General features: G+C 37.2%; 1 protein-coding gene across 2 annotated transcripts in view; it reads left to right on the top strand.

Moving 5' to 3' along the window:
• Positions 1-27,572, top strand: part of MALRD1 (MAM and LDL receptor class A domain containing 1) — a 562,786-nt gene that overhangs the window by 68,726 nt on the left and 466,488 nt on the right. The window contains exons 8-11 of one of the 2 annotated variants that reach the window (XM_084782548.1): positions 6,298-6,464; positions 13,975-14,067; positions 16,715-16,922; positions 25,164-25,337. In XM_084782548.1, the coding sequence (XP_084638674.1) occupies positions 6,298-6,464; positions 13,975-14,067; positions 16,715-16,922; positions 25,164-25,337 (642 nt within the window). The remainder of the gene's footprint in view (positions 1-6,297; positions 6,465-13,974; positions 14,068-16,714; positions 16,923-25,163; positions 25,338-27,572) is intronic. The other variant, XM_084782549.1, reaches the window with a different exon arrangement.

Genomic DNA, 27,572 nt, shown 5'->3' on the forward strand with positions numbered 1-27,572 from the left:
TACAGGTTTGGAAATGTTACTTCACAGTTTGAAACCTTATCATTTGAGCCTCTAGATCACTCTTGGAAATGTTACTTGACGTATCTTTTAATATATATTCTTAATCCAAAATTTTTATTATTATTGTATGCGTAGTGTGTGTGTGTGCGTGCACACGCACGTGTACACACATGCACTCCTGCACATGTACATAAATGTGGGCATTATGTGTACAAGTATGCCATGGGATGCATGTGAGGATTTGCTCTTTCCCTTCTGTCAGATAAGTTTTGTATCAGGTCTGAGGCCACCAGGCTTGTGCTTGACGTTCAAGCACTTTTACTTGCTAAGCTATACCACTGGCTTCATAGTCTTATTTTTAATGCACACATTGAATACTGGATTTATTTAATAAAACATATAGTGGGGGATGGAAAGATGACTCATCTTTCTCATAGGTAACCTGACTCTGTCTCCAGCACCAACTTGCGTTGCCTCACCATGGCCTGTACTCCTGCTCTTGGGGACCTGGCATTGTTTTTCTGCCTCTGTGGCATGTACAAACACTGCACACACACACATGCACATATGCATATATATGCATTATGCATATATATAGATGCATTATGAGAAAAAGAAGAACTTCCAAAGGTACTTTTGAGTTCTGTGTTGATCTACTCCTGGAGCCTACCCTTAAGAGTAGTTTGTTTCCCTAGTGAGACTCTCTTGGAGATAACTAATTTTTCATTTGCAAGTGGCTATCAATTGAATATAGGTTTTAGGTTAGAGATGGATGTGTTCATTTCTCCTTTAAGCTCTAGGGTGCCATCTGAGTGGACTTATGCAGGTCCTGTGTGTCATATCAGGTCTCCATGAGTTTGTATGTATGCTGATCCTGTTGATTATAGGGCCTTGTTTCCTTGGTGATCTCCACTTCTCTGGCTGTTACCTTTCTGCCTCAACTTCCACAGGTTTCCCTGAGCCCTGAGGGGAGGGATTTGATGGCTGTAGGTCTCTGTATTTATTCCCATCTGACGCAGGAGAAAGCTTCTCTGATGATGGCTAAGCAAGGCATTCATATATAAGTATAGCAAGGTGTCATTGGGAATCATTTTGTTACTAAATTCCTTTATCAGAGCGGCAGTATTTGGTTTTTCCATAGGTTCCTGGCCTATCTAATCTCAGGTTCTTGATTACCCAAACAACATCAGGTATGGGTACTCCCTCATGGAGTGGTCCATAATCAAATCAGATGTTGCTTGGTTACTCCCACAAGCTTTGTGTCACTATTGCGCAAGTATCTTGCAGTCAGGACACCATTGTTGACCAAAGGATTGATAGCTGCATTGGTATTTAACTCTCTTCTTTGGTAGTGTGCAAGATTACATTCCAATGCCATGAAAATGAGTCCATAGGGGTGAAGGCTTTAGATGGGCACCAGAAGGATTTTTCCATGTTCACTCAGTTGTACAGATACTGTGTTTAGAAATGAGGCCTTATTGTTCATTGGTGCAGGGCCATTAATAGCCTTGGCAGTAGCCTAGATTGTTTGTGGCTTCCCATGGGAAGCCCTTTGGCTAAGAACATGATTAGATGTACCTCTTAATTTGGTGACAAGAAATGTACAATAGGGCTCTGCCTTTCCTGTTGTTTGTTGATTCATTTAGGTTTCCTTCATATATGTCTGGGTTTTCTTTTCTGTTTTGTTTGTTTGTTTGTTTTTTAGTTTTTCGAGACAGGATTTCTCTGTGTAGCCTTGGCTGACCTGAACTCACTTTGTAGACCAGGCTGACCTTGAACTCACAGTGATCCACCTGCCTCTGCATCCCAAGTGCTAGGATTAAAGGCATGTGCCACCACGCCCGGCCCTATATTTGTGTATATTATAGAAAGCTTCTACTGTTTTCTATGTTTTCACATGATCCCTCAAATGGCTCTTAGTTTTAGCTGTCTCTCCCCATATTCCCTTCCTTTCTCACCTCTTCCCTCCACCTTCCTATTTGATCCTCTCATTCCAATTGCATCACATCCTATCAATTCATCTTCTTTAATATGAGAAAATTTTGAAATTTCATCTACTCTGTAATACTTATTTCTTTGAGTTATAGCTTAAGTGCTTTCGAAGAATTTAAATCCATATCTTATGAAGATCTTAATTTTTTATTTTATGATTTGTTATCCTCTTATTTTGGTGTTTTCAGTGTTGCCTTTGAAGTGTTGCCTAAAGATCAGATGAAATTCATTTGTTTCTAGTACTATCCATCTTTATCCCTTCTTGTACTGATTTGGATGAGTTTTTTTTTTTTTTCTCTCCAATTTGGTTGTTTTGGCCAAAGCAGTAGATTTGTTAATCTTACTCATCCCTTAAAAAAATTATTTATGTTATGCATAACAACTCTGTGCATATAGCTGGCCCATGTGGCCCATGAAGGCTAGTTGGACTTGTGGACTCTTGTCTTTCGTAGGATTTTTATGGTGTTGGACTTCTATTGTATAACTAACTGCCTATTGCCTACCAGAATTCAGCAGCTTCCATCCTTTCGGTACCAGAGGCCTCTGCTGGACAAATTTAATATTGCAGTCTGTACACTGGGCAGGTTCTTCAACCTTTCCAAGACTCTGGATTTCACCCCTGGATTGGCTGATGTTATTTATGGCTGGGGTTTGTCTCCCAAGTATGTTTGGAATAGGGCAGGAAATCACATCACAGAAGTTTACACAAAGCTAAAACCAGAAGACAGAAACATGTCTTCTTAAAAGTGTTGATGGCCCCTGGATAGATGACATCATAGGTTACATTCAGACTATGTTCAAGTCCCCAACATAGGTTCAAGAAACATGTTTCTTGTTCTGAAACCAGGAGGATAGTTGGCTTTTAAACAGTAGATCCTCTGTAAAGATGGCCCCCAGAATTATATAGAATGAGAGAAAAAGACTATCCACTACTTAGCCATCTGTAGGCATCATTGTTTCAGTAAACCAGCAACTGAATTGGAAGATTGTGAGAACTCTGGCTTCTCCTAAGGCTGGGAGAAGTACCTTCACCAGGGCCTCCTGGATTCCAATTTGAATGGGCTTCTACCCATCTTCTTTCCATTTGGAGAGGTACAAGATTGCAACCATGTTTGTCATTGCTTACTTCTTTTGAATGTTCACCTGTCTTTTTCTCTGCACTTCTCAGGCATGTCACCACTATCTTTATGGATTGGTGAGCATTCCATTTCTCTTTTGGGGGAAGTCTTTTTCTCCTAGACCAACTCTTCCCTGTAGGTAGATCCATGATTCTTGCCAGCCTTAGTTCCTAGAAAGCATCTTCAGATCTAAACACTAAATATTTCATTTAATTCTCTTCTCAATTTTTTCTAAAAAGATAAATTTTCAATTTTTTAATAAGTAAAACATTTCCTCTCTGGCTTTTGTTAGATTTTCAACCATTTTGTTTGGATAGAATATTATCTATGTATAGTCTTTTCTAGTGTTCTAGTCTTCTTTTTCTTTTCTTTCTTTGTTTCTTTGTTTCTTCCTTTCTTTTTTAGTATTTATACTTCTTCATATTTTATGGGGTTTGATCTATGATGTGGATAAATATTGTTGCAATTGATTCAAATATTGCTTTTATTGCTTTTTTCCTTACATTTCTTTTCCTTTCTAATTTATTTTTGTTTGAATTTTAGACGCGCTATGAGTGTGCTCAAGCTTAGAGAGTCTTCTCTCAACAGTAGTCTACTACACACGCCCATAAAAACCTTCTTCACATTACATTATAGTGAACCTTTCTGATCCCTATGTCTCTCAACTCATGCTGTCTATTCTAGTTTGCCATTCTGATGCTGTGATAAGACACCATGACCGAAAACAACCTAGGAAGGAGAGGGTTTACTTGGATTTTGGTTTACAGTCTGTCACTGAGGGAAGCTGGGAAGGACCCAGTCAGGAAATTGGAGGAGGAGGAATACTGCTTACTGCCTTGCCCATATGGCTTGCTCAGCTACCTTTCTTAGAGAGCCCAAGCCCACTTCCCTAAGGATGGAATGACTCACAGTAGGCTGGGACCTCCTACATCACTAAGCAACCAAGGAAAAGCCCACAGGCATGCTTCCAGGACAACACGATGGAGGCAGTTTCTCAACTGAAAGTCTCTTTTTCCATGTCTGTCTAGGTTTGTTGCAGGATGGTGCAAACACACCAACTCATTTTCTGTTTCTATTTTTTCTATTAGTGATGTTAACATCAGTTTTACTTAGATTTCCAGAAGCTCTCCAGTCTTATTAGTCCAAGATTTCCTGATACGTGTGTCTGCTTCTGGTACTTGCTTTTGCTTTTCAAGCTGTCTTTGTCTTTTGGTATGCCTTATAAAATTTCCCAACTATCAAAAATCAAGAAGTCTTTATTTATTATATAAAAAAAGAGTTTAAAAGTTTGAGTTACTGAGTTTACCTCACTTGGTGTTAAATAGCTTACTCTCTATGGTAGCTAGTAATGTCTGATGCTAATTTTTTTAAGCATTGTTTTACTCTTCTTTTCTTGTCTTTGAGTTCACTTAGAGATTTGTTTTTAAATAATATAGAGCTCTGTAGTGGTTCATGTGTGAGGCAAAGGCAAGCATCTATAGCTCAATGGTTTTCTATGGAGTTTGTACCTCTGCTTTGTGGTATTTAAAGAGATTCTTACCAGTCTTTCTATGATGACAGACAGAAAGGCTAAAGGGAGTTACATCTGCCCTCCAACTCCCTGCCAGTGTAGATGTAGTACTGACTGAAAGTGGGTGCCTGCAGATTAGTTCAAGTACATTTAAAGTGGCCAATTTCCCACCTCTTCAGCTTTAACCTATGGCTTTGGTAACTTGGGAGTTCCTGTGTCTGTTTCCTCTACAGTTACAGGGCGTAGGATGAACTCCGACCTTAACCTTCTGCTCTACCTGTTAAAAGTTATTCATTTTAATTTTGTTCATATTTTTGTTACCTTGAAATGAGTACTAAATCCTATGCGTCTTACATGTGGTCTAGAAACCAGAAACCTTTCAGTGAGCTTTATACCCCTCCAGCCCATCTTGTTTTCTCTTTGTTCTCCACGTGTACATAGAGAGTTTTGTCATAGCATTCCTTAGCTCTTCAAGACTTCCCTGGACCACTGAGGCAAATTTAAGGCTTCACTTTTCAGAGGACATTCTTGATGTTTCTGCAATAATTTGGTAAATGCATTGTTACTAGTCTTCCTGTCTCCTCTCTGCCAAGAGCAATAGCTGTAGCCTATATCATGTGGAGCTACCTATGGGACTCCAGTGACCGACATCCTAAAAAGATATACTCCATGCTTGACACAGGGCTTTTTTTTTTTTTTGATAGTTTATATAGAGCAGCTGTAGGAAAATCTATTAACCTTCAGAGAAAGGAACGTTTCAGATTTTACTTTTGCAAAATAAAAACAGAATAATTTGTTTGTTCTTGTATTATCAATATTATTGATTCAAGAACAGTCCAAATTCATTTTAAATATGTGAAAAAAAGGCAATAACTTTGTTTATTGCAAATTCTATCAGTGTGGTTATTAGAGTGCAGATAACTACTTCTTCCATGTGATTTGTAAGGAAGACAGCATTTTAAATTATACACCAGAATATTTTTATGTGAAAAATAAAAATATAGCATAAAAAGATTTAAATAATTTAGAGAGGGAAAATAATGAATTTTTGATTAAAGAAAAATGCACTGTGACATTTAAAAGAAAAATTTGAGCTAGCAAGATGCTCTGTCAGTTAAGTGATTGCCTTCTGGTCACAGAAACCATGCAAACAAAGCCAGGCATGTTAATAACTAAGCTGCATGGGAGGCAGAGAGAGGAAGTTCCTCAAGACTTCCCTACCAGCCAACCTTGAATAATTGCTAAGCCTTGTGTCTCAGAATAGGTACTGTCTCACAAAAGAAAGTGGACTGTCATTGAGGAGGATGACTGACATTGACCTCTGCTTTCCATCTGTGCATACATATATACTTACACCATGAACATGGCATATCCACATCCATATCCACAACATAGAATATTAATTTAATGCTGTAGAATTTAGATATCACAGATTTATTTTATGGAAATATTGAATTCCAACATTGACTTTGCCATTAAACATTGACTTGAGGAATTGGGAATGAGTTAACATAAAATGCAAGCTTACCAATTGTTAGGATAATCCGTTTCAGGCATCATATCCTTTAAAGTAAAATATTTTACATCTGGTTTTGAAGATTCTAATAGAAAGTTTTGCTTAAAAAAATACAACACATAATAGTATTTCTAAGTTGCTTCTTTTGTCTTTACGTTTAGGATACTTTGTGTGGATGAAAGCCAGTCATGCTTCCTCTGTGGGACCTGCAGAGAGCAGTGCATATTTAAACAGCTCTGCATGTCACTGCATGGCCAGCAAATGCCTTCTTCGGTTCTATTACACCATGGAAAGCAGTGTTTTGACAGTAAGGCTGTACAATAATGAGGTAAGAAAAATTAGCATTTATTTCAAATCCAGTGAGTATATGACATTTCTGTTCATCAATATTTGTCTATTTCTTGGTCATGTATAGACTTTAGAAATTCTGTTTCTTTTTATTTATGTGTTCCTGTGTGGCTGCTTGTTGTCATGTGTACCACATGTGTACAAATACGCTCACAGACCAGAAGAGGTATTGAGTCCCCTGTATCTGGAGTTATAAATGTCACCAGCCTTTTCCCCCCCACATGTATAATGCTAACCAGTCCTGGGTCATTTGCAAAAGCAGAAAATGTTCCTTTTTTTCACAATAAACGAAAACTATTTCTTTCAAAGATGAAGAAACACACACATTAGGACACAAGGAGAGAAATCCCTCTACAAGATGGAGGGAGGGCACAGCTGAGTCTTTTTTGAAGGGCTGGGGGTTTTAATGGTCTTTGGTGGGCTAGAGTGAGGGTCTTCTTCCTCTAATTTAGGGTTCATAAGTTTAAAGAAAGAAAGGGAAGCTGATAGGCCCACAAGTTCATGTACGGTGGTTTAACTCAAGTCTCGAGCTTATTTGACCAGATTAGACTGGTATTCTGCTGAAGGGCGGAGTGAGGTTACAATGAAAGAAAAATTCTGCCAGGCCTTGGTCTCAGGTCACAAGGATAAAAACTCAGACACTTTGCCATCTTTATTATGCAACTATGGCTTCTTTGCATATTTCCCTGCCTAACAGAGATCTGTACAACTCCTAGCTGCACATTACCTGCTATCAGCGGTTCATCTTAATAGCTGTTATGTGTTTCAGTGTGCAGCTGTAATTCCCTAAAGCTGACAAAAGGACACAACACAGGAAGAAGCAACCAGGGTGCCTTTAAGGAGGCTCAGTCTAAGGAGCAGTGGTAAAACTGGCCATTAACAACAGTGTGCATCCTTGTGTGCTATGTGTGTGGGACAGTGTCTGTAACATATAAAAACAGACAGAGTTTTTGTTTTCTTGCCTACACTCTTTTTCTAATAAGGGCAAGACTGCCTCTCAATAATTTTCTTAACTACATCCTCAGTAGGATTTATTGCAAGTTAACCACTAAGCTATCCAGCACTAGAATTAGATAATCTCTATCCTAACTTTATTTATTGTGTATTCTAACTACTTTTAAGGAGTACATTTAGGAGATGCTATCAATACAAAAATACTTGTGGCATATATATAAAAATTCAGGAACTTAAAAATTATTTTTAAAAGTATGGGCCGAATAGAAATGAGATATTTGATATTATACATTATTAGGTCTACTTCAGAGTTCTGATGTACTCTGTGTGAGATTTTATATCTACATATTAAAATCATAAATATGATGGAAATAAATTCTTGTTCTGGCAAGTAAGTACAGTTTTGAGCATAAATGAGTCATTTGAGTTGACTTAAAGTGCACACAGCTATGGAGAATGAACAATATGGTTATCCCAGTGAGTGAAGCAGTTTCGTTACTTACTAGCTTAAATAGAATGGAATGAAATTAGCTATGATTCATATTTATATGATATACTCTATACATCTCCGTTGTTTTGAAGAGTCCACTTATTTATAGGAATGAAAAACCAGAAGGAAAACTACAGTCATCTAAGAATTTGGAAACACTTTGCAGAAAATCCAACTGGAGAGATTATCCAATTGAATTTCCTTTGTTTTTAGAATGCTTTGGTTAAATCCAGTTGAAATTTCCTCACGGTTTTTGCCTGGCACATTTATAAGAAAAGCATATTCATCAGATGTGCTTGTCTGGTGGCACAGAATACCTGTCACCAGCATTTTATTTTGCTTTTATTCCTTCTGGAGCTTGAAGTATAAAGATAATTAATCTTGAAAGAAAAGAATGCTTTTTAGAAAGATACTTGAGAAAGGGGGAGGAATTCATTTTACTTACCTCTTCCTTTGCTTTTTGAACTGTGCTCATCATATCCGACCTCTCTGTTTGCTCCTTCAAGAAATACTTGCAGAGTTCTAGATAATTAAATTGTATGGGTACTGTTAGGACATAGAACAATCTGTTCTTCTTTGTTACTGGGGTGAGATGCTACTAGTATTTTAAAAATATGATACTTTTATTATTTCTTGAAGAATCTCATATAACATATAATGATCGTATTTGTCCCCTGCCACTCAGCCCCTTTTTCCAAAACCACTTCCAGTCCCCACCTCTTCTTTTTAAATAGGCAGCAAACTGTCTCTGCCATTTTTTCATTTTGGAAGCTGCTAACCTGCACTTCCAGGTTAGCCAGGCAATTACTTTTTATTCCTTCTCAAGTCTCTCATGGGGTTGAAGATCAGATAGTTAAGTTTTACAATTAAGCTTAGGTGTTTAGAGGTTAAGATGTTTTTAAGTCTAGATAGATGTTTTAAGTTGCTAGAGATGAGATATGATAGATGTTGATTTACATTCAGAATTTTAGACTCATCAGGAGAGGAAAATGTTTTCTTCAAGTCTGCCAAATTCAAATAGCCAAAACATTATGAATGTAACATCTTTATAATTTCTGACTGTTTTGTGGTTCTTCTTGCTCTATGTAGTTTATTGTATTTATGTGTAATAAGATAAATATATATGTTGATAGTAATAAAAGTAAAAGGGAAAAATAAAAACAGTGTATATCACAGCAAGTATTTGGTACTACTTTTTGTATAGTTCGTGTGTGTGTGTGTGTGTGTGTGTGTGTGTGTGTGTGTATTCATTATTTAAAACAAATTTTACTTCTAGGACTTACAATCATACCCCACTGTCTCTTCCTATATTTTCCACGAGTCTTAGGTGTAGGCATTGTGCTATAAATGTATTAATTGAGGGCTGGCATCACATGGTCTGTTGACTTTTGCTTTTTGTTCACTGTTGATTTCTGTAACAATCTCTTTCTGTTGAAAACAGAAGCTTCTTTGATGAGGGGTAAGATCTGTACCTTTCTGTGATATAACCATATGTGCTTAGGATGCAGTTAGACATTATGCTGTGTAAGGACCATGCTGGTATTAGGTTATCCTCTAGTTACATGGCCTTACAAGCTGCTAGTACTTAGCTAAATTTACAAGGCCAGGTATGAGTTATCTCATATTGAATTAGGTGTGAGTTATCTCATATTGAACGAGGCATGAGTTACCTCTGACTGAACTATCCTTAATTCCAGTAAGGTGATTATTGGTTACACACCTAGCACATAAGTACCAGTATTGTGCTTTTTAAAGAATATTTACCATTCTAGTTATTATTAGAGTTTATTGCCATTATAACTGAATAGGACTATTGATTGCTTCTCTCCATTAGCAGCTTGAATGACTCTGTCTTTAATGTGTTACCATGACTCATTTTCAGTAATAGTTGTCATCCTATTTCAGTACATTTGTTTAAAGTATTTCAGTCAATTTGGTAAGCTGTTTGGGAGATTGTCATAAATAGTTTGTTTACATTTTCAGTAACATTGGCAACTTTCCTTATGCATGGACCAAACTATACACAAACAACACTTCACAAACCACAAACCAAGTTAGTTTTTATCTATATATACTTTGGTACCATTCACGCCTCAGTAATGTTTCAGTTTTTCAATTTAAAGAAAGATTAGTGAAAAATTTTAGAATGATTTTATTGAATTCAGATTATGCTTGTAAATACTTTAAAACTATGATCCCATAATATTACATGGCAGATAACTCATGAATACTTATTTGCATATCCAATGAGATGGCATCATACATTTAAATAAATGTTTGAATCATACATGCTTTAATTTTCAGGATTATTTTAATATACTCAGAATATCTTTGGAGGATTTTCAAAATCTCAGTGTACATAATTGTTGTTTTTAAACAAAATCCTAACCCTTTGATTTTTACCAATAAAGACTCAGGAGCCAGATGCTGGGATAGCTTACTAGCTCAGAGAGGCACAGAAAGCACCCAGCTGACCTTCCTATTCAGCTAATGTCTCAGAAGTAAAAAGTCCCTTCTCTTTCTCCATGCTGTACAGGCGGTAAACCTTAAACCCCTACCCAGATCTAGACAATGGACAGAACACTCTCCACAGTAGAGTGGAGAGTGGGATATTACTTTCTCACATACTCTGGTGCCTCACCTTTGACCATGTCCCCTGGAGGGGGAGACCTGGTGGCACTCAGAGGAAGGACAGCAGGGTACCAAGAAGAGACTTGATACCCTATGAACATATACAGGGGGAGGTAATCCCCCTCAGGAACGGTCATAGGGAAGGGGAATAAGGGGGAAATGGGAGGGAGGGAAGAATGGGAGGATACAAGGGATGGGATAACCATTGAGATGTAACAAGAATAAATTAATAAAGTAAAAAAAAAAAACTCCTGAAACTGAATGCCCCTTCTTTCTACTTCCTGTGTGTCTCTCTATCAGTCCTTCAGACTTCCTCTCACTCTCTATAATTTTTCCTATGTTCATTCCCTGTCAATTGGTTGCTTGCTTCACCTCTTGACCCAAGGTTGACTTTATTTAATCCTGTTTACAGAAATCTCTTAGACTAAAGGTATGTGCTAGGGCTGAGCCACACCACAACTAGAAACAAGTTTTCCCAGTACACAATCTCAGAGTTCACCGTGTGATCAAATATCCTGCAACACAACATAATAAAAATGAATGGCATTTTTTCTATTAGTGGCCTTGGAGCTGTGCAAGAAAAGACTAAAAAAAAACTGCCTGCAGTTGCCATTTAACTATCTAATTAGAGTGGATTGCCCTGAGGCATCCAGGATGGCTTATCCTACAGAATGGAAATGTGTCCTGTGTGTGTGTGTGTGTGTGTGTGTGTGTGTGTGTGTGTGTGTGTGTGTGTGTGTGTGTGTGTGTGAACTGAATTGGCTGAGTGTGTCACTTATTGACCCCTAAGAACATCCATATACTAAAAGTATCTGTGTCTTCTCTATCCCCCTCTTTAGTATTTGTTGATCATGAATGTAGACTCTGCCTTAGACTACATTTAAGTCATACGTTGATGCTTTACCAACTATCTTTCTCTGTATCTTGATGCAAACCACCGTTTGTCTTCTGTGAACAATAATGTTCTCCATTCTGGAGCTCCAGCTTCTGTTTGTGTTGTCCAGCTATGTAGGGTCTAGAACCCTTCCCTGTCTATAAGCCAGCAGTCATAGGAACACACTCCTGTCTTGATATTTTTAGTACTAGTATTTTATGAATATTGGGAACTGGAATTGTAACTTTTACATGATATTTTAATATTTTACCATCAAACATAATGCATATAAAAGCTTGATCAGAATGAAATGGCTTCCAAAGTATTGATGTTCTTGTTTGATACATTTTTCTAAGGGTATAAGTTCTATTAAAAGAAGATATCTCTCATGTTCAATGATTTTATCATAGGATATGTTCAAAACTTTGAGGTTATATGTCTGATTTCTTCACTGGGAGAGGGAGGCAGAGACTGGCATCTCTGAGACAAGTAGTAATGATTAGTATTGAAAAGTACATCAGCATTTTGAACCTGGTTTGAAACAGCAAATTACTCTTAAAATTCTTGATTGATCAGCTGATCAGTGATTGGTTTTTAAGATAACAGGAATTTAAAACATACCTGAGAACCTGGACACTCATTCAAACTAAGTGGGTAGCCTGAAATTAAGAATTAAAATAAAAGCTACTTTCAATTAGCTGAATTACTTTCTCTTAGTGGCCTTGTAGATGTGCAAGAAGAGACTAAAATTTGCCTACAGCTGGCATATAATTATCTAATTAGAGTGGATTGCCCTGAGGTGTCCAGGCTGCCTTATTCTACAGAGTGAAAATGTGTGGGTTTTCTGATATTGTGTGTAATATCAGGAACTGCAGAATGGAAGCTGAGGGTAAAACATTTGCTCCTTATCATTGCTAGTGTTTTCAAACAGAAAAAAATATAGTGGAAAACTTCCAATCTCATTCATAGTACACAATTAAGTTAGTGTATGGAAAAACATTCAAATTTTGAAAGAGCTCTGCTCAATTTATTTTTTTAAGTAAAGGCATTTATCTTCAGATAGAGGAAAATCAATTAGTCATTGTGTGAAAAGGCAAATTGTTTTAAATTATTCTTCTGAAATGATCATGGGGAATCTGATGTGTGTAATTGGCCACACAATGTCACTAAAAGCATTTGCAGGAGTGTTTTCATGCTGAATAACTGAAGGTATGTGGAAATAATTAGTGAGGAAATTTGTTGCAGGTCTTAATTTCTTGTAGCTAATTCATTCTAGTGTGAAATGCAAGCTCTCAACGTCAACAACATAGTGAGCTTCTCTCTCCTGTGGGAATCTCAGGCATAGACAGGAGTAAAAAGGGACAGCAGATACATTTTATTGGATCTAAAATACCTTCTTAAGTCTTTGAGGCGTGGGAACCCAGGGTAAACATCAGAAGGTACACTGAGCAGTTGCAGCTAGAGTCATTTTAAGAAAATCTTGAACATGGATGAGATAAGTAAAACTGAATTCAGGAGGGAGAATCTGAGAGCCTGGGAATATATATCTCCTAACATAAGATTTAAGAAGTAGAGGTTTCCTGTTTTTTTTTTTCCATTTCGTATTTGAAGCAAGCAAGGCTTGTCAGAGCTCAGCCTGAGGCAGTTCTGTCATCCTCACACTTCCACTAGAGGATCATGAAACATGATGGCTCCCTATATTATGAACAATTTAGTTTATTTTCTCCAGAGAAATGTCAGAATAACTTGAGTGCTTGCTAATATGTGAAGAAGCACAGGATTAATTCAGAGCATGGAAACATAGTACAGGAACACAGTGACCATATGCAGCACAGTATAAACTTCATCTCAAGATCTTAGCTCAAACCACATGGTAATAACTTGCTTCACATTGCTAAAAATAAATTATAATTATAGCAACCTAAGATATCACTTGGTAAAGAAAGGGCAAAAGGTTCTTAGGCAAAATTGCCAAAAGTGTCAAATATATGAATATAATCTTCACACCGTGATTCAGTTGTGTATCTACCATCAACTTTCTCATAGGTAAAAATCCAAGAAAGTTATGCAAGTGCAGCTAAATATTTTTGTGTCCTGTTGAGTCTTCTTTGAAGTTTCGTAGCACTGTTGCAAAATATAAGCAGACAAGCACTTAAGCTGGTGATGCTACCAGTTCCGTTTCGTGGTTTTATTTCAAAGATGCAATTACTTATTTCCTCTTAATCAGGGAAAAAAATGGAAGATACGTGATTGGATGTACTGACTGTCTGATGTATATGTGATAATTTCATACCAAGTCTTGATACTGCATGCTGTTAACGTGCATTGATAAATTGAAATTTTTAAAGTAATTTTATTCTGCAGATATGATGACTTCTATATTTTTCCTTCAAAACATTATTTATCTCATTATTACTGTAGTGCTTTCGACTTCCCGCTATTTAACAGCATGAATGTACCCAAACATCAACTAAATGTAGCTAGGAGAGAATGAGAGTAGAATTTGTGAAATTAGTGACATCTTTCTATTTTAAATTAAAGGAAGAAAAAATGATGTGGACATTCAATACATCAACTCACAGCACGTGGGTAAAAGCTGATGCATTGATACCAGAAGATCTGAAGGCATTAAAGGTATAAAATCAAATACGTAAGGTTTTGTTAATACACAAACTTTGTTTTGTTAATAGACAACTTATCCACTGTTAAATTTAAATTAGGAAAGTAGACTTGTATCTTTGTGGACAGTAACTAGATTTTATTTTCATTATACTTGACTCTTAACAGGCCAAGTTTTCTATGGGCAGAGGAACTACTCTAGAGGGACTACTTTTGCTCAAACCTTGCTCTTCTTCATATATTCTTGCCTCGTGTTTCCCGGCTCCCAGCACTGCCCTAGGCAAACACTTTTCATAGTGATGCTTATAGATAGTAAACTTCTGTTGAAATGCAGGTGTTGAGATTACTACCTAAACCATTATGCACCTGAAACATATAGAAGGCTTGATGGATTGTCTCTTCAAAGAACTGGTGAGATTCTGTGCTGTATACAGTACATAGGCCCATGTTAAAGAATGAGTAATAAAGATAAGATTGACTTTATGTGTGACTTACAAAACCACTTGTTTTACGGTCTTACTGTATTGACACACATCTCCCCCAAAACCTTGGATAAGCATTGCATGTGCACTGATCCTGGAATTTTTGAAGCATAGTTATTTTTTTAATATCAGTCTTACAAGTTGAGGTTTATATTACAGTCATTTGGGTTAACATCTTGACACTAGTGTACCATTTTATAAGGTGATATTTACAATCTCTGGAGGACATATTCAGTAAGTTTATTTTTTTCCACAAAGTAGAGTTGGCCTTGTGACTTGGCAAAAAGATAAAATAAGCCAAAATTTAAAGAGCATGCATTTTGGAGTTATACATTTCTATGTGCACAGGAGATGGAATTAAAATGTGGATTTGAAATGGGAGGATTTGGAGATCAGAGTTTAAACTCATCAGTTTTGAAACGTGAAATGAATCATATAACTGGTCTCTTGCTGCTCTGAAAAGGCACAGCTGTTGGCGTAATAATGTATATGTTATTGATTATGAAAGAATGATGTAATAGCATGCATGCTTTTCTCATCATGGGATTTGAACTGAGAATTATCTTCTGATGCAAACTTTTAAATATATTTGCCATCTGATACTTGATCAACAGCATTTTAAAATAATAAATGTGTGTCTTTTGTTTTTGAAAATATGAACATCTATGCAGAAAACATAAACTGGGTGAGACTGAAATGGTCAATCTTTATTTCTAGTATTTTGGTAGATCTTTCATATGAAGTTCAGTAATGTTCTATTGAAATAGTAATAGACATGTTCTCTAGAGTAACAGAGAAGTTCTCTTTTGTTATGTGACTTTTCCTGGGAAGAAGAACTTACTTTTCCAGGAAAGTATACCAATGACAGGACAGACCAAAGTAACGATTCTATGAAAGTCAGCTTAACAGCTTCCCAATAAACTTGGGTTTATTGATTGATTGAGAGAAATGTGGAGGAAAGCTGACATTCAAGAGTAAAGCGGTCTCAAAGGCAGCCATCTGCAACACTAAAAGCCAAGAACAGTTTAGGTGAGGGCACAAAAAATCTTGAACTGCAGAGCAGTCTTCAGGACCAGCAGGAGATTGACAAGTCAGTCTCTTACAGGTAGGACTGGCCGGCAGAGCAACTCTTACAGGCACCTCTGCCAATAGAAGCGTCTCTTCTGCTTGGCATCCAGTTACCAACTTTTATAATCTCATGAGAGGAAGGTTTTATAATCTTCAGAATCACATGTCAGATCTCACACACTTGTGAAGTTTACTTCCTGAGTCCTCTGAGCCACTGTCCTCCCTCGAAAAGAGAATGCTACAGTTCCAAAGACACTGCTGTATAGCCTCTGCCAATACTGTGAGTGCACTAACACCTGAAAGTGGAGCTAAAGCGATTCAGAGATTGGATTCTCATCTGATTTCAATCAACTTAATTACTCATAAGTAGCCAGTGGCTACTGAGTTGGATGGAAAAAAATTGGTTGCCATGTAGTGAGCTGTTTCTGCTACATCCTCATGCAGTTTATTAACCATTATACTTAGTAGAACCTCAGGGACCCCTGATGCATCGTCATTGTCTTGCATTTGGCTGGCAATGAAAGATGGAGCCACTTATTAACATTTTGTATCTCCAGGAAAACCAGGAAACCCATTAGACAAAAGGGGGTCCATTCCCTTTAACTGACTATACTTTGCTCCTTGGAAAACTAGCTCTTTTCTGTGGCTGTACTATTTTTTACATTGGTTCTTTCCATATCTTTACTATTTCACTGTGCTTCATTATCTTTTCCTAATATTTCCCTCCAGGTTTTCAAGCATTAATTTTAGTAGTTTTATAAAAGAGGCACAGTTATAGCTCCATGGATTTAATAACAATATTATTGAAAATAAAGAAAAGAAGACTGTAAAAATGATACTCAAATGACAAGTTTACAGTAAAAGTGCATCTGCATGGTTACTTGGACTTTTATTTCTTCTTGATTGGCTTCCCAGAAACCTTCATGAACCCAACATGCTTATCAGCTTTAGGAATGTGGATCAGACAATGTCAAAGAGTAACTGTGTCATAAGTTGCATTTACCTATATTTTAAACAGTTTAACCCCCTCAGTGACTTTTCAGTGACCTTTCTGCTTTTTTTTCCTTATATTTTAAGAGTATAAATTCATAAATTAATCAATTTTTATAAAGTTTTTTTTGGAAGGCACAGTTTTGAGGCAGAGAAGTTTTATTGGAATTGATCAGCTGTTGGTCTCCACATGTGGAAAGACCCGTTCCCAGCAGCTTTGTCCTGTTAATGAGTCCACTTGTGCCAGTGGACGGTGGCTTACCCACTCTTCAGCCTGTGACTATGGAATGGACCACTCCAGTGGGAATGATGGAGACTCAGAGGCTTGCAGTAAGTCAACTCCTGCTGAAGTTGTTAGTCTTCTTTTATTAATGGTTGTGTAGCTTTAAATCATCTTTGGCTAATTTGGGGAAATCTAATTTCTTTGAGATGAAATGAAATTGTATCCTCACATTGAAAGTATTAGCATTATTCCTTTGATGACATCTCTGTTGATTTAATGTTTGGAGTTTGCTGCTAAAATTACTAAATATCCCTCTTTGTGTTTTTTTTTTCAAATAAATTGTTATTGTTGGTGTTATGCATGCGTATGTGTTGTGTGCTAGTGCATGGGTATGCACATGTGCAGCACATATGCATACTTTGTTTAAAGAAGAAAAAGATCATGGTAACTTTATAGATATATTATATATTGGCAACTTTTGTGTTTTTCCCTCTAAATAATGATCTTGGAAGCTGAGGAGGGAGAATAAAGAGGACATGGGCTGTCACTGCTCTGCTCCAGCCATGGTGGCTATAAAAGCCACCTTCAGCCATCTGTGATACTCAAGAAAGCCACACTTGGCCAACACCTTCCCTTTGGGCCTTTTATGAAGTGTCCTTGATAGGAGGAAAGAGGAGAGATCACTTAATGATTCAAACCTTATCGTACTTCACCAAAAATAGAATTTATATTAGAATCCATATGGTGGTTCTCGTATGAGGTAGCTTAGCAACTAAGATTCATGAGATGTTTTTTGAAACCATGAGTTCCAATAAATGTATCTGTTTTCTGTATCACAAAGAAGAAGCTTTTAAAAAACGTTAAAAATTTGACATTTATTTTCCTGTAATATTTTATACTCATGGGATATTTTGTTATGTAGGGGGGAATATTGCAATAAGATAAATGCCACCTTGTAATGAAAAGAGCTTCACACAACATGCTTTTCTTGGTGGGCCAGTGAAGACTTTATTAAAAGCATTGGAGATACTGGGAGAAGAAAATGGGCAAACAAAGAATAGTCCCAGGTGGGCCTGATTATAAACAGAAGTTCAATTAATTTCTCCATCACCTTACTTTAAGCCATATAATCTTCTAAGCAGTGTGATCTCAGTGGGCTTTGCAATTACCTTTTTTTCATTCAAAGCAAGTAAGGAGAATTTATTTTCTCTAATGTATGTGAAATTCATTTCTATGATTGACTTAAATAATTTATAGACTATATGCTTCATTTCTTTTTGGGAAATGCACATTTCTTAAAGCCTCTATTATTTTTTATTTCAAAGACCAAGAGAAAATATGTTCCTTTTCATTCATATGGCATCTTGGCTTCTTCTACCCTGCACCCCCTCATGGCAAATGATTCTTTACCACCCACCACACTTCAGCAGGGATCCTAATCAAATGCACCTCTGGAATATTAGCTGATATTTTATTTTTAATTTTGTACATTTTTAAATATTGAAATATCATGAGTTATTTTTTAAGTTATTTTTCTAATGTAATCAATCTTAGACCTATACTTTCAGTTCTGTAGAGCGACTGATTTCTGTGCTTGTCAACCTATACTGCTATATTTCTGCCTCAACTTCTCCAAACACTTTAAACTCAGTAGTCCAATGAAAATTTCTAATGCTAGGTTGAGACCCACTTAATATATAGCCATATCTTGGAAGTCATCTATATATACATATTCATGTATGCTGATGCTAAACTGCCTATCTCACATCAATAATTTTATGGCTACTTTGATGCCTAATATTCATTGTCAGCTTGGCAGGATTTAGAATCCCACAGGAGGCTGGTGAGTCACCCCCATAAGGACATCTCCAGAGCAGGGAAGCTGAAGGGCAGGGCTCACTTGACATGTGAGTGACACCATCCCGTAGGAAGAGAGGAGAAACCAGGTGACTATCAGTCTTCTCCACTGCTGCTTGTCTGAGCTCAGATGAAGCATCTCTAACTATTCCTTGTGGCATGGTCTTTTGGCCAAGCAACCATCTAGAATCTTCTGGCATCTTGAGTCAAAATGACACATCCTTCCCTATATGCATCTTGTGTTTTGCCACAGTGATGGTAAAACTAGCACATTTACATTTGCTCGGGGGAAACCATATTGCAGTGAATTAGTAGCATTGTTGTAACTTCAGTGTTTTCTTCTTAAAGTATAATATATGTGCACACAAATGCATATTCTGAAAATGAGTTATCCTTCAATGCTTTTTAAACTGAAACATTTTGCACATAGTTTAGGTTTCTGTTTTCAAATTTGAGTTTTAATTCACATTTTAAAAATAAAACCCCAAGCTTGTAACACAAGTAAAATGTCTTTATATGTTTTTAAACATGTATGTACATTCCCCCCCTCTCTCTGCATGTGTGTATGTGTGTGTGTATGTTTGTGTGTTGTTTGAGTACTTATATTCATATGAGAGGAAGAGGCAAGAGGTTAAAATCTGGTGTCTTTCTCTATTGCTCTACTCCGTATAAGACATCAATTAGTTATCTTAAATCTCATTACTTTAGTTGGATTAGGTGGCCAACAAACCCACTGATCCTTCTGGCTTGACCTCCACAGCACTGTGATTACAGGAGCATACTGATCCTTCTGATTTTGTCCGTGATTATGGGATCTGAAAACAGGTCCTCAAGCAAACATATTAATAACTGAACTACTTCCCCCAGCATGGGGTATGTAATTTGAACAGCTGTATAAATATTTATAATATTCCAGAGACTTAGTAAATATTAATTTATGGAGATTTCCAGTTAATAATCTATACACAGTGTGCCTTTCTGGAAAGGCACACTCATTTAGATGCTCTTTAGAGCCATTGTTTTTAGGTGCTTTTTGAGGAAAGCACATACTGAGCTTGTACACAGGAGATTGTCAAAGGCCTGGGAGTGGAAAGCACCACTCGTTTGGTGGTATTTTGCTTTTTGTCCTTGAAAACCAGATTCACCTTGGATCTGTATCAATGTTGTCTTATTTTCTCAGATGTGGGGATGAGATGAGAGCCATTCCCAGGCCTTTCTAGCTCTTTCTGAACTCTTCGCTGTCTGGCTCAAATCACCTGTTCTGCCCTAAACTCTTCTCCAGGATGACTGATTCAAACTGGCTTCTCTTAACTTCTTACTGAATTTCTCTGCCTGGTCTCACTCTGGCAATGTGTTCTAATCTTTATCATCCTCTGGTTTGTTGTGTCTTCGTCTGTGTCCAACTTGTTCTCTCTGTAACTAGTCTCTGTAAAGCTGTTCCAGTAAGAAACCCTTGGTTAAAAAGAAAAATTATCTCTTTCCCTTACTGCTCTTAAGTACCCTCCCTTTCCTGTCCCCTTCTCCTGAAAATTGGGCATATTTTATTTCTCACTCATTTTGTCAAATCTTTTCTGATTCATCACCTTGTCTGCCTCTCACTTTCAAACATAGATGCTTCCTTCGATAAACCAGCCTTACCTTCATTGTTTGTAATTAAAGGTGTGTACTAAGGGCATTTCTGTATTCCATCCAATCACATTGTAATCCAGAGTGTGTCTGCATTGCAGCCAGATCATATAGACCTAGAAGGTGGTTGGATGTGATCCCTCTTCAGAGCAGCCATGCTGCTGTGTTGAATTTCCTCTGCAGACTTGGTTGAGAGAGCCTTATGCCAGCCCCACAGAACCAACTGCAACACTGCAATGTGGCTCCCAGTGATTCCTCCACATGTTGAGCTTTGTTAACCATCTTGTCAAAGAGATTTCTAAAAAAAAAAAAAAGAGAGAGAACAGCTCAGGGAGGAAACAGATGGAAAATCTACAGGCATAGTGCTCGGCGGCCTCGCACAATACAGACCCCCAAGCCTTCATCATTCACAACAGCTAATATTTCCATGATGGCACACTGCAGAGGTTTCTGTCATTTATTATGATCTTGTATAAATTAAACACGGTGAATATTCAAGTGTATTTGCATCCCCATATCCATTGTAACCTTATGTACAATGTCCAAAATAAATGGACTTAATTAACTATCAATGGATAAATACATTAAAAATTAGGTGAGATTTATGTCAAGTTTACTGATGAATAAAAACAAGTATAAGAAGAATGAATCTAAGAGGCTTCTGCTAAGTCAAAGAAGCCAGAGTAGGAAGCTGCATACTGTGTGATTTCACCTGTACATGCAATGGCAATGGTTCAATCTGAGAGAATCAGGAAGGCAAGTGTTTACAAGGGGGAAGGTCTAGGATAACTCCCATTGATAAGATAATCCAGTACAGAATATACCTGATAATGATGAGCTGAATTTCGATAGAGAACAAGAGTAGCTTTGAGTGTCTTACTACTCTTACAGTTTCGCAAATGACAATTTTGAATGGAGCATAGGTGTTACCTACCTTGCTTATGATAAGCATTTTGTTATATATATATATATATATACATACATATATATATGTATATATATATACATACAAAATATATATACAAGATATATATGTTATATATGTATATATACAAAATATGTCGCCATGCTACATATCTTTAAATTTTTAAATTTATCAATTATACATAAATATGGGCATAGAAAAGATTTTCTTGTGACAACTGAGAAAATTCTGGATCATTCATCTTCTTTTCTCCCCCTCTCTCCTGTCTCTTCTCTTTCTCCACCCTACTCTCTTTTCTTTTTACCTCTTCTCCCTGTCCTCCTCTTCTTTTCTCTTCTCCTTCATTTTCCTTTTACCTTTTTTTCCCATTTATATTGACTATAGTACATGTTTCTATCAAAAGTATTAAAATATGATGTCTGAGAAACATACCCTAAGATACTAGCCAGATTCCTAAGTGATGTCACATAAAATCTGAGACATAATGCAGCACAAATAAATCTTGGATATACTGTGCAAAGTGAAATAAGTCAGACACGGAGAAGTCACTTTTATGTGATGCCACTTTGGTGAGGTACCTAGACCAGAAGGAAAGTTGACTGCCAGTTACTGAGACGATGTGGTGAAGGGACAATTGAAGTTGTTGTTAGGTGGACATGAAGCTCTGGGGATGTAGGGCAGGGTTCCCTTCCCATCAGTAACCACGTGATTAATGCTTCCTAATTTTATAGCTGAAAATCATGAAGAAAGTACCTTGTCAGGTATATTCTATTAAAATGCCCAAATGTGCATGTATATATAATATATTATATATAATGTATATATATTATATTTATATATACATATATAATAATTATATATATGTATATATATACATATATAATTTATATATAATAAATATATATTATATTTATATATATATTTATATAATTATATATATATACATATATTTGTATTGTGTTCCCCAAAATGATAGAAGGATAGACAGATCTGTGTTGAAATCAAGATAATTTGAGAAATTGGGTTGGGAAGAAACTTTCTTGCTTTAATTATAAGGTATTTAAATTAATGTAGAATGCTGATGTGCTTGCCTATTATTCTATGACTAGGAAGGCTGTGGTAAAAGAATGGTAATTTTAAGGTGAACCTGTGCTACCCAGTAATATAATACCTAGTAATATGAGTAAATTAATTAATAAGATGTTAATATGGATTGTAAATATTTGATGAGTTAAACATTATACTAAAGGGGAAGAAGATATGTAGACAAAGGATCTTTATCAATACATTTTATTTTGCTATTGGACTCTAGAGGCCTTTTAAGTTTAAAATATTTCTAGATACTAAGATAACCCTGTGAAGAAGAGGTATGCTATACTCAACAATATGTGAAGTACAGAGCAATGGTCCATGTAGGTTTAATAAATACCAGCTACAAATGTATAACCTATCCCTGAGAACCCGATATGCAGTCACTAAATAAGATGTCTCCATCGGCTCCCTTAAAGATTTCTTCTTATATCATCAAGAGATGAACCTAAAGATTCATAAATATTTTACTTTTATGATCCACGTTTTTTTATCAGTGAAATTCTTTTTCTTGTGCCTATGTTATATCACAGTTAAATATTCAGGAGAAATCTTCATTTCCATTTAAAAACATTACTCTAACAAATTAAGTCAGAGAGAAATTTCTTTGAAACTCTGAACAGTATCGAACACTGTTTAAAAGGAATGAAATGTACCCCATAATTACAGCAAATTGAAGGTAACTAGATAGTCAAAATTACAGTTTACAATTATTGTATTTTACTGTGACAGAGCTATATCCTTTCATTTTGACTCACTTGGTAGCATTTGCTACACTGTATTTGTCAGTATATCTTTGAACCTACTTTCTTCTTATATTTTTGATGATTGATTGATGATGTGATGATGATGATAATGATGATGCATTGGTGTTTTATCTGCATGTATGTCTGTGTGAGGATACCAGATTTTGGAGTTACAAACATTTGTGAGCTGCTATGTGGATGTTAGGAATTGAACCCAGATCCTCGAGAAGAGCAGCCATTGCTTTTAACCTCTGAGCCATCGCTCCAGCCCTTCTGATATTTACTACTTTATTTGAAACTTGATGAAATATGTAAGGGGAGCATTATTAATAAGAAACCTCAAATTAAGAGACTATGATTAGATTTTTATACTATAAAGGAACTAAGGTGTAAAAGATCTAGTTTTGTAAAAAACCATTCCTTGTAAAAGTAGCAGAACAAATATCATCAATAAAAACACCTGAGTGGTTCGCCATGTTTTCACAGAGATTATAGCATCATATTGCTTTCCCAACTCTTTATGGTGATTGATTCTAAAAATTTAACTTTAATTTTCAAAGAACAGTGAGTGTTTAGTGTTCTGTGGAAAGCATAATAGCTGACATTCATTTTTATTTACACATTTACTTTGTTGTGTGTGTGTGTGTATGTGTGTGTGTGTGTGTGTGTGTGTGTGTTGTGAGTGTTCCTGTGTGTGTGTGTGCCTGTGCCTGCAGATGGATGGGCATGTGAGGAAACTGGAGGGTCATGCAATGTGTTTCCCCCTATTGCTGTATACCTTGTTTCTTCGTTTTGCTTTGTTCATCTAAAATTTTAATTCAAGAGAAACTATAGCATCATCCTCCACTTGGAATCTGGAAAACATGTTGTTAGCTGCTCTGGCTTCTTTTACCAGCATCTGAACACTATTAAAACACAAAGCACAACTTCTCTTATTGGGGGTTCCGTGTCTCTTCCCCAACTTTGGACCACACTAAATGGCCATACTGGCCGGCCAGCTCCATGGATCTGCCCTCGCCCACCCTACTAGGACTGGAATTACAGACACACAGTGCTGCTGCTGTATCTGCTCTTCCATGCGGGCTGTATATCCAAACTAGAGCCTTCATGCTTTACTTTAGTCCAACATTTTAAACTGATAAAACATTTGGATGATAAAAGGCCGGATTCCATCATTTGTCTTGTAGACAACTGCAACATCTATACATCCCAATGCCATTTTTATCTGGAAAAGCTTTATACCTTTATAGTTGCCCAAAGGTTTGTGGATGCAGGGATCATGTGGGGCACTCTATTTTTTCACACATTACTTTGCAAGTAATTAGTGTGGTTGCATCAGTAGCAGCTACTCCGAGAATAATTATTTTCACGGACTTGATTCTTTTGGGCAACAATATGTAACTTATTGTTTCCTAATGGTAATATTGAACATATAACCCAATTAGCAAAAATAAGAGGAAAATGAGAGGTATTAATTATTATGTTCAGGCAACAGGCATAAAATGGAGACAATTCTAGCTGGAAATGTCATTACTTTATAAAGGACCTATATTTTAGGGGCAGTATCCCTATGAATTAGGAGATCCCCTGGGAATAGATGGGAAGGCTCGGCTGCAGCCAAGACTTTAGAACTTTACAGTACATTTTGAGATCAAGTCTATATTTTATGTCTTCTTTCCACACATCACTTCCTGACTTTAGCGTGACAGTGATGCCACAACTAACTAAGCTCACAGAGGATGACCAAAGAATATTCTGGAAATAGCCAAGGAAACTACCATAGCTAGTTTATAGGATTTTATGACTATGTCAATAAGTAGAGTAGGGGGAGTTACTTTCACTTTTTTTTTAAATCAATAACCATACTCACTAAAGTACCAGTCCAGAGCCAAGGGAAGGAAAGCATATCCAGGAGGAATAGGCTTCAGGTTGGGGAGGGCTGTGAACAATGCTATCTTGTCATATTAATTCAAGTAAGAATGTTGTTGTTGTTGTTGTTGTTATTGTTGTTGTTGTTTTTATCTGTCTTGTAGTTAAATTGTTTTCATTTAGGAAGAATTTCATTTAAAAGTGCTTGTAATGACTAACTTGTCATCATATTTCAGTGTTTCCTTCTCCACACATTACAGCCAGTCACCTCACCTGGGACTTCAAGTCTGGTTTCTGTGGCTGGGAGCCATTTCCCACAGAAGAGTCCCACTGGGAGGTGGCAGTGGAAGGGCAGAGCAGTGGAGAGCACCTGCTTCCTCAGGCTGGTCACACAGCGGGCACAAGCCACGGTAGGGCATTCTGCTCTTTCAAAGGCATTTTCCTTCCTATTGAAACGTTGAAGCTGTGTATTTTTGTTTCTATTTACAGACGAAATGGAGCTATGGTTTGTCTCACCTTAACCCCTCCTGACTTCATTAATAATTAATACCTAGTTGTGTGTGCTGAAAAGAGCATTCTCGAGATAACCACCAATTTTATTGCTGCAACTTTTTAATGTTATAGTGGTGCTGTAAAGACGGAGATGACATTTTTGATAAATTGTACAGTAGGCTAGCTTCCTTTCTTTAAGCATTCCAAGTCAGGCAACTCATCTTCTATGTGGAAATAGAGAGCGAGGATTTACCACTATCTATAAAGCCTGGACGTTCTGTAGACTATATACTGCAAAACATCATTACAACCTTTACGGATGCTCGTAAAACCAAGGAGCCATAGCTACCTACAATGTCCTGAAAATGCTCTGTGACACTCCCAGGCACACATAACGGCTTTGCTCTCTCCTTCTCTGTTTTGTTTACATATCTGTGGCATGGCTTCACACACCTCCATGTCACATTAACTTTGTCACCACATAGTTGGGATCTAGAGCACTGTTATCCTTACTGGGCTTCATGCTGCTTCTCCTTTGAGATTTACAAAGCAGTGTGACAAATCTTGGAGGCTTCTTAATTAGTCTTCGGAAACTGGAGTAGGTGGGGCATTGGAAAGGGTGAGGGAGGGAGATTGTTGGCTGTACCTATAATGCTGGTCCATGTTTGTGACATTGTGACTTTTTGCTTATTGGCCCAGTAAGCCTTAGTTGCCATTTAATATTCTTTGTCGCAGTGACTGTAACCAGCATTAGCTACTTTGTGGGTACTTCTCTCTTCCACTCTTCTACACTCCTTTTCCTCTTTTCTTTCAATTCCCCAATACTAGATAAGAGAGAAAGAAAAAGGATGCAGAGGAAAAGAAAGAGATCCCTGATTAAAGTCTGGGGTTGGATGGCGGCAACTTTATTGTTAGAGTACTTCCTGCTGATGAGAGGCATAGGGTTCCTTGGGGTAGGTAAATCAAGCCTACCATCAGGATATCTAATTTCTTCTTTTTCTTGTTTCTTCTCTACCCATACTTACTTAATGAACCATGACCCAAAACAGCCATCAACAACCAACAAAACCCAACAATAACCAACAACCCCTCAACCTGGGATTAAAACAAAAACATATTCTTATAATATTTCATGCTTTTTAAGGGAATCAAAACTCCAAAATTCTCACTACACAGTGAAGCTTAAAGTTTAAAATATATAGAAGTAGCCACTTTCACTGTAAGCTGATATGTACTCCTCCTTTTTCTTTAATATAAGCTAATTATTAAGCCAGTAGCATGAGTTTGAGCTAGATGCATGGTTTGAAGCAGACAGAGTCTGGCAGCTAAATCAGGTAAACAAGGGATTGCATTCAGATATGCTGAAAGGCTTAAGACTTAGGGAGGTGGTTACAGTGAGGTAGCCAGTGCTTAGCTGAGAATGACTCTCCAGTAGTAGCCTTCCTTAAAGAAAACAGGAGCCAGAAAGGAAGATACAAGGACTATGAAGAGATGGAAAAACCAAGGAAACATGATCGAATGAGGGGAATCATCTTCAAGAGAACGGCAGCAGTAATAGGAGTTCTGTTTGAGGCATGTATATGATTAGACATGGTAGAGGATAGGAAAGAAGAAAGTACCCCAGGATCTGAAAATTGTCCAGAGGAGAATGGAGAACACATTAGACAGATGGAAGGCCGTGACCAATCATATTTGCTGGAGAGAGCTATGCAAATGAGATCTGGTGGCAGGACTGGATAAAAGATTTGGAATAGAAAAGGGGGGGAGGCTTCCTCCTCTACCATCTGACCTCAGCCTAGCAACTCTCATCTGGACTGCCTGCATCTTCTTTGGCCCTGGCAAGGCTGCCCTGCCATGGGGACGTGATCAAGGAGTAGGCACAAGGGTTTATGTCAGAGGTGGCCCCTACTGCCCATATTCTGGGATTCACAAACAGACTGCGCTGTCTATTGACAATCTATGTTCCGCTAGGAATGCTGGGATAGTATCAATGCTGGCCTGAGTACTAGTGTCAATGTGTCTTTGCGACAATGGCTTTAAAATAAATGTTGTGTGTGTGTGTGTGTGTGTGTGTGTGTGTGTGTGAGTGTGTGTGTGACATGTGCTTGTACAGGTCAGATGTCAGAGGTGAGAGGACAATTTTTGGAAATCAG

This window comes from Acomys minous (assembly GCF_964271855.1).
Source record: "Acomys minous genome assembly, chromosome: 5".
In the NCBI taxonomy this organism is placed as follows: Eukaryota; Metazoa; Chordata; class Mammalia; order Rodentia; family Muridae; genus Acomys; species Acomys minous.